This window comes from Lotus japonicus, chromosome 2, assembly GCF_012489685.1.
Source record: "Lotus japonicus ecotype B-129 chromosome 2, LjGifu_v1.2".
NCBI classification, from domain to species: domain Eukaryota; kingdom Viridiplantae; phylum Streptophyta; class Magnoliopsida; order Fabales; family Fabaceae; genus Lotus; species Lotus japonicus.
In genome coordinates, this window is record NC_080042.1 from 61,078,619 (window position 1) to 61,092,086 (window position 13,468).

A 13,468-nucleotide genomic window follows, 5' to 3' on the forward strand; every position below is an offset into this window, starting at 1 on the left:
TGTCTGTTGCTGTTGCATTCGTTTAAATTATTATCATTTTTTCCAGGCCTGCCGATGACCCAGTATGTTGATTATTTTAAGATTCAAATGTCATAATTGATCAGTAAAAAACTATATAATTGATAAATTGTTTTTTGGTACATCGGAAGATAAATTACATACATCAAGAATTAATTTCTGGACCTCCCCACCCAACCCAACCCATATGTCCTCTAGCTCTTACCACTTGAGCTACATTCAAGGACGACATAAATTATTTTAACAGTGTAACAAAAAAAAAATTGTTTTGGCAGTTAATTGACACAATTTTTTTATTTGGGAAAAGAAACAAAAATATTTCTAGGACGCATGATTCTCAATTAGCTCAGAAATATTTCTAAGGCGCAAAAACATTTCAATCACATTTTTTTTACATCAGAAAGATAAATTGCACTCGCCAGTAATCGATCATTGGACCTTCCCCTACCCAACCCTTATGTCCTCCAGCTCCTATCACTTGAGCGCGCTATCTATGAGGACATTTCAATAACATTGATATAATTAATGTCGAGATTTAACCAATTTATCGCATCATAACTATGAAGGAACGTGAGCACAACATTTTGGGGTTGTTGTTTGGTGTATATGGAAGGCCAGGAACAATCTAGTATTCCAACAATGGCAATTCAACGGCAATTCAACGTACAAAACATTGGATTTATGTCTTGACAGTTTGTGAGTCAGAAGCCTCATGATGTTGTTGCCTCTATCACATGTAGCTTAGTTGCTCCCAAGTATCATTTTACGTTGATTGGGTGGAACTTCCCCCCTAAAGGATGGTGAAAATTTAATGTTGATAGCTTAGTGCATGGAGGAAGCAGGATGGCTGCATGTGATGGGATATGTAGAGACAATACTAGTAGTTGCATGAAAGGTTTCATTTGGATTTGTTTTTTGGTCAAATTTCATTTGGAATTTAGACACCTCTAATGTCCTGATTCCGTAGCTTTGGGCAATCCTCACTACTTTACACATAGCATGGAATTTGAATCTCAAGAAGATCATCTTAGAGAGCGACTCAAACACTTCTATCAAGCTTCTAACTGATGGATGTGAACCTACTCATCCAGTGGCCTTGGCCTCTTTTGTTTATAACATTCTGGTTTGGAAGAAGATGTGGGATATAAATTAAGTGGCTGATAAATTAACTAGTTTAGATCATATCATCATAGCTTTGATTTGGGTTTACATATGTAGACATATGCTCTTTCAGGATTATACATGGGGTTCTTTCCCTATCTTATTGTAGTTTCTTTTGCTTTAGGTTTCCCCCCCCCCCCCCCTAACTAGTGAAAACAAATGAAATAAAAAAATTCCATTGTGTAATAATATCAATTATTTAAATCATTAAGCATCTTGTAAATTTTCTAATAATATGATTACTATAACATAAACTTGTGATTCTAATAAATTGATGTGTCTACCATTAAATTTATGTTATAACTTTTGGATAAAGGTCACATGAATGACTTTATCATATTATTTCTAACAAGCACCCTCATGTAAGAGCCTGTTTGGGCCTGAAGTGTGGAGAATGCACATACCCATCTATCATGTGCTTTAATTCAACTTTTTATTAGAATAATTGGAGACAACAATTATCGAACTCTAGACCACTTGGTCATAGGCTCTGATAGCATGTCAAGCAATCAATTATCCCAAAAGCTTAAGTCGTTGGGTAAATGTCAGAAGAATGATTTTATATTAGGCTAAAAAGCATTTTTGGCCCCTGATGTTTCAAGTTTGTGCAAATTCTGCCCCTATCTATTTTTGTCGATGTTTCTACCCCTCATGTTTTCAAACAGTGCACCGTCTACCCCTCCGTCAGGGGTAGACGATGCACTGTTTGAAAATATGAGGGGTAGACGATGCACTGTTTGAAAACATGAGGGGTAGAAACATCGACAAAAATAGAGTAGGGGCAGAATTTGCACAAACTTGAAACATCAGGGGCCAAAAATGCTTTTTAGCCTTTATATTATTATTTTTAACATTGATGAATTCAAGACTTGCTTACATTTACACTAAATTCTTTACATAATTCCTACTACATAACGCCTTGGCAATTGGAGCAAACCTAAACTCAGAGGTGAAACGTAAACTACTATACCCAAGACTAGAATACAACCTATGCCAAGGTGTAGCTAATCAATATGTTACAGCAAAACCTACAACTTCTGGGGAAAAGATTGATTGGAACTCCACACACAGAGATACAAAATAGAAAAGAGATAAATGAAAGATAGGATGGATTATGTGATAAGAAAAGAAGAGACGAGTGTGAAGAAAATGTGTGGATATCAGATAGAAGAAAAAGTGGGGTGTGAATGAATCAAAGCCCTTGTGAGGTATTAGCACGACTTAGACGTTTCTTCCTGTATCTCCATGCAACCTGAATTCTGTTTGCTGCAAGGGATCTCCAGTAAGGTGAATCATACCTAACATAGCACAATTGTCAAACCCTTATGTCAGAGCCATGGTTTTGAAAACAGATTACAGGCATAAAAATCACACATCTACAGAAAAATTATTAAAGCTGGATAATTTTGGAACCCAAGTGTTGCATCACATATGCAATATGATAAAAATGAATAGCCTTTATTGAAAATGAACCATTGTGTGGCAGGCATAATGGAACGGCACTCTTCATGAAAGATATGCAGTTGGTAGTCATTTTTGCAAGTCATAAAACAGTTAACAACATGCTGAGATATAAACTCAAATAGCACAAGGAAATGGAATGAAATGACCTTAAAGCTCCTTGGACTTGAGGGCTCCGCAAGAATCTTGTGAAAAGAATTGTTACTTCTTCAAGATCTGCAGCACGGAGTGAAAATCCCTCCACATTTGTTAAGCATTTTACTGTTCTGTTGCTCTGCAACCTCTGTCCTGGAAGCCTTACTTTTTTACCATCTGCAAGAGAAACCACAATCATGAACCATGTTGTTTATCACTTTCTAGTGAGGCCATGTTGCTGACAACTGCGAATTCTGCTAATCTCTACTCAAAAATATTTAACAGACATGTTATCATTGGATCAAGTATTGCTTGTCATACCTTTGCTTACAGAAGAATGTTCAAGATACCATGTGAGAAGTTCTTCACCACAAGCATCCCCTTCCGATAATGGAACTCCAATTCCATCTTCTCCGATGCTCTCTAATTTTCCACGCACAACAAAGACCATCTTCTCTACAAGACCACCACTAGTCAAAATTCTACTTCCTTTGATGTATGTCTTCTGTTTTAGTCTCTCACGAATGGCATCTAAGCAAGGTTCATCCATCAGGGCAAAAATTCGAACCTGCAGGTGTTTTTGACCCTCAGAAAATTAAATCATCAATACAGAGAGCAGACAGGGTTGTTTAATAAACTTTAGCTTTCAATTTATCATTGATTTGGTTTCATGATGAAAAATATGCATAAAGCTTTCACATTCAACTTCTATTCAATTTCAGTAGGTTAAAGTTAGACATGGAAAACAAAATTTTATACAAAGTTGTAGCTGAAATTTTGAAGTTCATGAAACACCTGAACCACAATTAAAATCCACTTAAAGAATAATCATGTACTTTAAATATTATTACTATGTGACACAAATATTCTAATGCATACTTTTTTAACAAGTTTGAAGAGATGACGTCTTATGTCAGTCTGGAGATCTTCCGGCAAATTCTCTAGAAGCATTTCCTCATGAACCCCCCTTGTTGCAGCCCAACTATATCGTTCAGCCTCTCGTACTCTCCTGCATGACAGACATAATATGGACCATTTGTACATATCACGTGATCCGTAATTTCATGTGGCATCGACTACTTTCTTTGCATTCGGGCTTGTATGTTTTATTTTATAATAATCAATCAGTAGCTCCATATATATGTGCATTGTCTATATCACTATGGTTGTCAGAACCAAGAACATAATTCATGGGAAGTGGATTATTGTGAATACTCAAATGCCATGTATATTTAGAAATGTAAATCTGAAAATGAATATTATTAATTAAAATCATTAAAATTGGCACAATCAATAAGGAAACCTCAATAGTATTTCAAGAATAAGGATACTAGTAATACGAATTTAGTCACATTTAATAAACATATCGGTGGCTTGGGCATGTCTAGGGAAGACCGATAGAAACACCAGTAAGAAGGATAGTCCAAGAATTAAAAGTAGAGGGAGACCAATGAAAACTGTAAGACAAGCCTTTAAGAGAGACCTAGATTTAAATGATCTATCATTTGACATTAAACATGATTCATGTCAGCATATTATGACATTGTTTGACCCATGTAGCCAACCCCACCTAGTCAGAAAAAGCTTTGGTTGTTGATGTCATACAGAAATATGGCCACAACTACAGGAAGATACAACTAGATGCAATAAGAGATTTCATCTTATCTCGCTTGAAAAACTAAAATAGGTTTTCAGAAGTCGCTAATTTATTGTAATACAGTAACAGTGTCTCACTGTAACAGTAAATTGCTCATGTACATAGTAAATAAAAGAAGTTGTGGGAGGGGTAGGAAATTTATAAGTAATAACTTGAATGAGTTTACAAACACTTTTTTGGCAATGTAGATGTGATGTGTCAAAGGAATTTGAACATTTCAATATTTCATACCTTCTAAGATGGTCTGGTAAGCGACGATGGCTCATCCATTGCTCAACATCACGGCCTCTAAGTTGCATCTCTAGCCTCCTGTATGTGGGATGGAGAAGATAACATCAAATGCGTTACAATCCTAAGGCCTGAACTCGTCAGAACTTCACTACCAAAGTTCCGTTAAAAGTAAAAACTTCCGCATTAGATAAATTTAAACTGGCTAACATGGACAAACAAAATTCCCTACACACAACTAACATGATATAATATTTAGAGGAGACTTCTTCCTAGTCTGACTTAAGTATCTCAGTCCAAAATAATGACAATATGAATCACATCTTAGGTATGGTAAAAATTTAAGAGACACACTGATATTATGGAACTGTAGCTTATAGTTTGATACATCTACACTTGTAGGATGGCTTTCAATTAATCCATCTGAAACATTTTAAAATTTTCAAATGAGAGAAACTTTAAACAAAAGTTGATTCAAACAGATGACAGAGCATCATTGTTATCAACAGTCAAGGGGCACAGCAAGTAAGAGCAATGCGTTCTACCTCCGTCCAAGAGCCTGAAGAAAGTTCTGTATGTTTCCAATGAGAAGCGCAAAAAGCAAGAGTCCAGATCCTATGATGGCCATTGTAAAAAGGACTTCCCACACAAAATAGCTAGGCTCTTGATTACCAGCCAGAGTACTGATTTGCTGTATTAAAGATTACAAGGCTATAATTGGTAAGTGACATCAAACCATTCATGTGCCTTTTAGTGTTACTCCAAGTTAGGACATGACACGATATTAGAGCATATATGATCATGTGATCCTATGGACTTATAAAAACTTATAATTAGTACGGAGCCATAGAAAAATTGGTTGCACTATAGGGATCTATTTAAAAACTTTAAGTGGTATAAAGATACCATCAAAAACTTTTAAACCATAGGAGCATATTTAAAAAGTCAGTAAAACTACATACTGAAACATTTAACCTTAACTGTTTCATAAGAAGAAGTGATGGAATTTGCAATTATTAAACTAGGTCTTGTCAATTAAGTTGATTCAAAAAGATAACATGCTTTGCATCAAACAAACAAAGCAAATGATTGTTACTTGCACATAAAGGGATAACATTATATATATATATATATATATATATATATATATATATATAAAATTTATTAAGACCATTTGAATCTTCTTAGGTCCTTTTTGATATGGCAAAAAATTTACATAATGACTGCTGAAGGAACAAAACGAAAAGAATGAAATACATACTTGAAAGCCCCAAAACAGCGCATACACATATTTGTTGACCACCCTAGTTTCTGTAGTAAGTGCAACAGCTTTGTCATATATCCCATAAGGGAAAGCATTAGATGCGGAATCCAAACAAGCAGTGGCATTTTCATTGATGCTCCACAGACGTGATAAGTTGGCCATCTTAGGATCACAATCAATCAATTCCATGCATCCAATCATATTACTAATATTAGAACGATGGCAGGCATCACGCAAACATTGATTTACCCTCTGGAAGAAGAAAATGCGAAAGTTAGTAAATTGAATGTTAATTAAGATTCATTCATTTATTGAATCAAATTCCTGATTCTAATTAAACCACTCATCTTCAAAGCATCTTGGGAAACTTAAATAACTCTGATAGTTGAATTTCATTATCTCTTTACAAAATAGTTAGAAGGATTACATTTCTGAGCACATGCTATCACATACCATGATCATACTTCATTTTCCCTATATTTTTGTACATAATATATACATGAAAATAAGAACTCAAGTGAATCAAGTAATATTGCTCCTGTTTTTTTCCTTTGCTTTGGACAGGAGCAGAGTAGCTTTTGGCAAATTGAGAAATTTAGAGAGCAAGAAATATTGCTCTTTTTTAAAATGAAGCTTCATATGTTGTTTTCACTCACCTGTAGGCCAAAGAGGTACCAGCAAGATCCAACAGAATGGCCAGATAGCATAAAAATGAGAAGATTTATAATAAAGTTTGCCCAGGCTGACTCAAATATGAATCCAGTTGGAGATTGGCCAATTAGCAGAGGCAAAACCCTGAATAATCTGGGAATATACTGTACAAGGACTGCTGCACGTAGAAGATTCTTAGTAGAATTTGCTCCTGATGACCCCAAGGAATTTGGTAGGACAAACAATATCATAATCTGCAAGTATTTCACCTCATATTTCATTAAAATGTTTTTGATGAGTACCTCATAAAACCATAGTCCTTTTCACAGATTGCAAGCTCTTCCCTTCCTTACATATTTTCAAGAATATTTTTACGTACACAGACTATTTATTCCTCAGATAACATACCAAAAGGAGAAATCATTGTGGCTCACTTTGAATTTGAAGATGATGGATGATATAGAACAAGAAGCAGCTTACAAAAGATAAAGATAGAAAAAAGACAGAAAACATTTTCAGAGTTCTTAAGTATTACTCTGCCACAGCATGAAAGTTTTATAGATAAAAAGAAATCATTTCTTACATATAACTCACAACTTAAGGTATCAAAGACTTTGTGACTAATTGTCAACAGATAGGTCCTCAATGCTCCTTTTTTCTTAATTGATTTCAATTTCAAGACAATATATGGTGGGCCTCTGGCATGTCTATGCTTTGAGGAGAAAGACTTTTACCATGCAAGAGTGCTAGAGATAAAAAGTATTTATTTGCATGTAGCTAACAGCTTATGTTTACAAAAACATTAGGCGATTGGCAACAGTAGGAGAAGAAAAATTTACCTGAGGTAGAGGTAATACAAGAAATAAGTCGAACAAAAAATAACCCTTCAAGTAATTAAGAGCAATTTTTTTGGGATGGTCAACCAAATCTCCAGCACCAACCACTGTTGACTCAGGTGAAACATAAGCCAACCTAAACTGCAAAGAAGCAACTTAGTAGAGTTAATTAAGCTTTAAATTATGAAAAGGCAGCAAACTAGACTTAAATTAAACCTCAAAAACCATATTGAATATTCAGGACACATGCACTTCAGCACTTTTTTTATTTATCTTCCCCCCTTTTAACCTCAACTAAGAAAATAACAGCATTAGTTTTTTATCGCCACTGCTGCAATTGACTATCAATCAGGTTACCAGCACTCCATCCTATTTATCATCCACCATAAATATTTCTTTTTTAATTTTTTTCAGTCTATTCAACGTTAGTTAGTTGATACCATATGGCTAGTTGTCAATAAATAATAATAGTATTCACAAAAAACAGTCAAATAAATACTCTTAGGTTTGTGGGTAAGAGGAACAAACTCCTAGCACTGATAGGTTATATGGAACAACTCTTTCACTGGAGTGTCTGATGTGAAATTAGGGTAGCGGATCTAAACAAGATTCACACTTGCAGAATGGGAAGATGAAATTTTAATGAGGTGGGAAGATAAAGTCAAAAAGTAAGTATAATACCTAATTTACCTACATTATGTCCCTAGTTAGAGTAACATGAATAATTTATACAATTATAAAATAAAAGTCTTTATCATTTGACCCTCTACCAAGAGATAGTATACCTTCAATTTCCAAGTGTATACACAATATTGATCCTTGTATAATTTTGTATGATTTGAATATGATCAAGCTCAATGGATTGCATGTTAATGTGAAAAGGTGAGGAACTAAAGAGGAAATCTCATCTGAAATTTCATGCATTCTCACCTAAGGGAGTGAATTGATGACTTCAAGAAGAATTGCATTGGTTATTTGCTTTATGATGATGAATGAAACGCGGAAGAGCTGTATACAAGGCTTTTTATTAATGCAATTAAGATGAAGCCATATCCACTCATATCAATCCTTATCGATGATACCATGATATGCTCATATATATCTTAATGAAGTTTTGATTTTCAAAATTAAAAAAAAAAAGGTTTCCTGATGAAGTTTTGATATGCTTGCTTCCACCAGCTATTTGTTTCTTGCACTCCCATCTATTAAAATTTTCTATATGGATTCATTAGATTTAAAGTTAAGGTACCAGTAGTAGTCAAGTACCTTAACTCATCCAACTGCAGATTGTTTCCTATTAAACAGGGTTCAAAACACAAGAAAGAGAAGAGAGAGTTAAAAAGAAACAACCCTGTATCCAGTAATATATCTTTGAGATGTGAATGACTCATATGATGGCATGGCCGACCACTCTTTGGTGTGGCATTAAACGACTCAGACCCAAAACAATCAATACTTTGTAACAATCAGCCTCATTATTTGCTAAGATATACTTAGTTGAATAGGAAATGTTCAGCATGCTTTGGACCTTCAATGATCTAATTACTCTTTGGTAAACAATTGCGGGTGATGCACGATCAAACCTAAACCCTGTTATTATGTTGCTACAAAGTTCTTCTGAAATACATTTATCAACATATTTACCTTCTCAAAACCAGTAAAATTGAATAATAAAACATGCGATCAAGTAAGGAGGGTAAACCGGATGGAGAACAGTCCAAAAGTTATATATATATATATATATACATATATATTTATATATATATATATAGAGAGAGAGAGAGAGAGAAAGAGACCAAGAAAAATATAGGCCAAGCCATCAAGGTAGTTGTAGATTAAAAATGATCTATAATTAGCTTGATTCCTGACAAGCCATCATGGCATTGTTTGATCCATGTATCGAACCTCACCTAGTGAGAAAAGCCTTTGGTTGTTGTTATATTGTTATTGTTGCAATGATATAACATCATCTATGAATATATGAATTAGCACAAATGAAATGTAAAGGGATGCTGGAGGGGGAATTTCCAAAGAAGGTGGTTACTGATAATTACCTGCAGAAGAATGTTGAAGAAATATACAACATCATTTATGCTTCGAAGTGAAACAATTGTTTTTGTCATTGTCCAGTTGATAGCAATACATTTAGAATCCTGCACAGAATGAGTGGGAGAGAAGTAGAGTAAATTTGCCACTATAGAAGCAAGGAAAATTAGTATGTAATACCTAAAACTTGGAATATTTTAAAATTAAATAAAAGAAAAAGAATAATACCTTCTTCACATAAATTAAGAAGAAAAACAAGGGATCAACAAAAATTGCCACCAAGAAAAAAATTCCCAAAATCTGGTTCCAATGTTGTACAACTTTAGCGTGCGGGTTCATAACTCCAGGAACACATGAAGAGCAGAGAGAAAGAAGTTTTCTTCCAAAACCTTTCGCATCCCCATAAAGAAAATTATGAAACTGTAAACATTCAAAACATGGATAAAAATTTGCTTGGTTAAATGAAAGTGAAAGAAGATAATGTAAGATAGCCCTTGTAATTTTCAAACAGAAAGTAGTCCATATAACGGGGACTAAATTCAACTTGAGTAAAAATTATAGGCTAAGCATGCCGATATGAAAATTATAGGCAACTGAGGAAATACATAATAAGCACAGTACAATTTAAACAAATATCTATAAATTATTTCAAAAGAAAAAGATCATCACACAGAACTCTAGAGTAAAGATGTATAGCACAAAAATACAACCTTATAATAAAGTTTATGATGATGCAGTGCAAAAAAAAAGTCAAATTCAAAATATAGAATAATATTTTTATAATTTATGACAAAACATGAGTCTAGTTTAGGAAGAAGGAAACCTTGGGATCAAATACAGTTGAAGCTTTTGGATTTCTTTTCTGAGAAGGCTTGAAGTAAGTAGGGCAAGTAGTGCAATATGGATCATTACACATTCCCAGCTGCCCAGACCTCAGTAAGTGTTCATTTTTTCTATCATTGTTGTTGTTCCAGTGATTTTCATCTGAACCATCAAAAGTAGAAAAATCATCGGTGTTGCTCTCTGCTGTTTTTTCTCCCGCCACAGCAATACTATGCTGCAAAAGATTTCCAGTTCCAGCTGGAGTAGCATATAGTGGACCACTCATCTGCACAAAAGGGGTTTTCTTCAAACTGCGAAGTGGACCGGTATGTCCAACGAGATTAGGTTTTGTATCATATGGTTCCATGGAGACCATAGGAATAGACATTGATGCACTCCGTGTCCTGGATGAGAACCTCCGGACATTAAAATCCTCGAGCTCATCAAATTGTTGAGCGCGTGTTTCTGACAGCATTGGCACCTCATCTTTATCGAATTGAGCCATGTTTCCTTCACGATTCTGCAGTTTTTGGTGAAACTGGTAAAACATCAACATGTATGTTTATGTACCATGTCATAAATTTTAAAATGAAACAACCCAAAGGGAAAAAATATGAATTATAAAAAGATTAACAAGTGGAACCTGTACTTGGAAAGAAGTAATGAAACCCTTATCTTAAACCTTCCAAATCATTGATGAAAAAAACAACTAGAAATCAAGTCATCCATTGACTAAACCAACTATACAATTATTCAAATGCAAGTACTACCAAACGTCTCGAGTTTTAATTGAAAAGTTAAAAATCACATGTATGCTTGGCATGCCATTGATCCTGCCTCTACATGTAAAGGTGCTTGTGTTCAAATTTCAATGTTATTTAATACTTCACACATATACTCAATACTCAATATTATACAAGATAAACAAATGGGGGATTGCAATTAGGTAACTAACCAGTGGAAGAATTCAGGTATAGTGTAATGAACCCAGGTTAGAAAAAATGGTCATGAACAAGCAGTAATAATCAGAAAAAAAAACAAAGAAAGAGAAAGACCTGATTGAAGAAGAATTCACAGTGAAAACACCACCAACTATTTTGCAGGTATTCAAGTTAAGGGTTGCATTTTTGGGAGGTAGGTGATGATGGGGGAGAGTGGAAAGGAGTAAGGAGTAAGGTGATAGAGAAAAAAGAAAGTGTGAAGCTGTCGTTGCTGTACTTGTGAAGATGAAGGAAGACTTTGACAAAGTCATTTGTTGAGAGACTTGAAGTCAGTCGCTAGCGTGTGAATAAGGGACATGTGGTTTTTATTACTGGACCGTGATTCATAAGTAGCTTTTTAAGTTGAAAACTTATTATTATTATTATTGACTTTTATAAAATAATAATTTTATTATTCTATGTAAAACAAAAAAAGCAAAATAATGACTTGAAACTAGAGGTTGTGTTGCGTGAAGCCATGAGGGTCTCTCTTGTATTGAACCGCAAGTATATCCGTATATGTGAGGTGGATTGTAAAAAGTTATTTTCTTTCTTTCGGGGTCTAAAGAGTTTGAGATTCTTTCCGAATCTTAATGACATAAATTTGTTGCGACGGAGAAGTTAGAGCATTACCCTTGATGTGATTCCCATAAATTGTAATGTCCCGGCTTTGTTATTACTACCTTCCCATAGATTGTAAAATTATGTCAATTAACTGTCACAATTTATGTCAATTATATATTTTTTATTGGTCAATTATAACATTTGAATCTTAAAATAATCACATATACATACTGGATTACTGGGTCATCGGCAGGCCTGGAAAAAATGATAATAATTTAAACGAAACCTTGACTTGTTTCAAATTTCTGTTTTCGTGAATTACATTTACAACTTATAACGAATTGGTCAGTCAAACAATATTGACCATGAAATGGTTGGATTATAATTTTTCTTTTTCCGGTTACAGGTTGGATTAGAATTTAGAAATGTACGGGTTAGGCGGAAGAAGTCTCAAGGATTAATTCCTGGAATGAGAAATTTATTTTTCCAATGTATTAATGAAAGAATTTAAAAACGTAACATTATTAAAAAAAATGTAGTTTATTATATATAAGAGGAATAAATACTTTAAATTTTATATTTTAATTAAACTAGCATTTTTTTTAATTCGAGGGAATTTCATTGGATAATTGTACACCTATAATGCATGAACCTTTAAATTTTTTTTTCCTACTAACGGTATTTTGCTAAGTCAACAAAAAGGAAGAGGTCAAATATACATAATTAACACATGAATATAGTTTTTTTTTTTTTGAAATTCATGAATATAGTTAAATAGCAAATTGTATTATATGTGATTGGTTCAAATAAGGGTCTTGAGTTAAATTTTGAAGATGGAAAAATTATCATTATGGAACTAACTTCACTAAAATATTGATGTTTACAACTCAAACTAAACTACTACTCCTTCCTTCCTTTATTACATATCAGTGTAACTTGAGTTTTTTTTTTCAAAAAATATATGTCATTTTACAATATATATGCATTAATATAAGTCCCCTTTAAAGTTTTGTAGTTCGGATAGGGAGGCTGATGTGATAGTGTATTCATCTCATGCTATAACCAGCATATTCTGCGTCAGCATGGTATGATAATGTAATATTGTCCTTTATCTTATCATGTGTAAATAGTATCATGAGTTGGGTTACAAACCAACAACCGATATGATAATTTTTTTTTCTTTTTCAGTACCCTCAGCCCAAATTAAAATTATTTCAATATTTTTTTATAATTTATAATATATTAATTTATAAATGTGAAAATATTAATTTTAATAATATATTGATTTTATTATTTATATATGCTAGTTGCTCGTACTAAAAAATATTTAGTTATTTATATAGATTTAATTAAAAATGAACTAATGTATAAATGGTGAAAAATCAGTTTTAGTCATATAAGAATATACAACTTTTTACCTTATCACTTGCTACTACTCAATTAACATTATTTCGAAATTACTTTGAAAATATATTTTAAAAACTATTATGTACTTTTTATCGGGATGAAAATTCCATTCATTTCTAATGGTTGATTTCATATTATATCATTATATTGTCTGTTTAAAACAAAAAATAAAATAAGAGATTATCATACTTTTATCATATCTTACTTTATCCGACTCTCTTATTCTATCATATTTTAG

General features: G+C 33.4%; 1 protein-coding gene across 2 annotated transcripts; it reads right to left on the bottom strand.

Moving 5' to 3' along the window:
- Nucleotides 1-2,036: 2,036 nt before the first annotated feature.
- On the bottom strand, nucleotides 2,037-11,538 carry LOC130738659 (probable cyclic nucleotide-gated ion channel 20, chloroplastic). Of its 2 annotated transcripts, none has more exons than XM_057590750.1 (13): nucleotides 11,335-11,538; nucleotides 10,281-10,799; nucleotides 9,686-9,877; nucleotides 9,466-9,564; nucleotides 7,415-7,552; nucleotides 6,581-6,829; nucleotides 5,922-6,176; nucleotides 5,206-5,351; nucleotides 4,664-4,741; nucleotides 3,655-3,784; nucleotides 3,097-3,343; nucleotides 2,790-2,952; nucleotides 2,037-2,477 (listed from the first exon to the last, which is right to left on the bottom strand). In XM_057590750.1, the coding sequence occupies exons 2-13, from the start codon at nucleotides 10,782-10,784 to the stop codon at nucleotides 2,372-2,374; spliced, it is 2,307 nt and encodes a 768-aa protein (XP_057446733.1). In that variant the 5' UTR covers nucleotides 10,785-10,799; nucleotides 11,335-11,538; the 3' UTR covers nucleotides 2,037-2,371. The 2 variants fall into 2 exon arrangements, with proteins under 2 accessions (XP_057446733.1, XP_057446734.1); XM_057590751.1 differs by having other exon boundaries at nucleotides 10,281-10,817.
- Nucleotides 11,539-13,468: the final 1,930 nt, after the last annotated feature.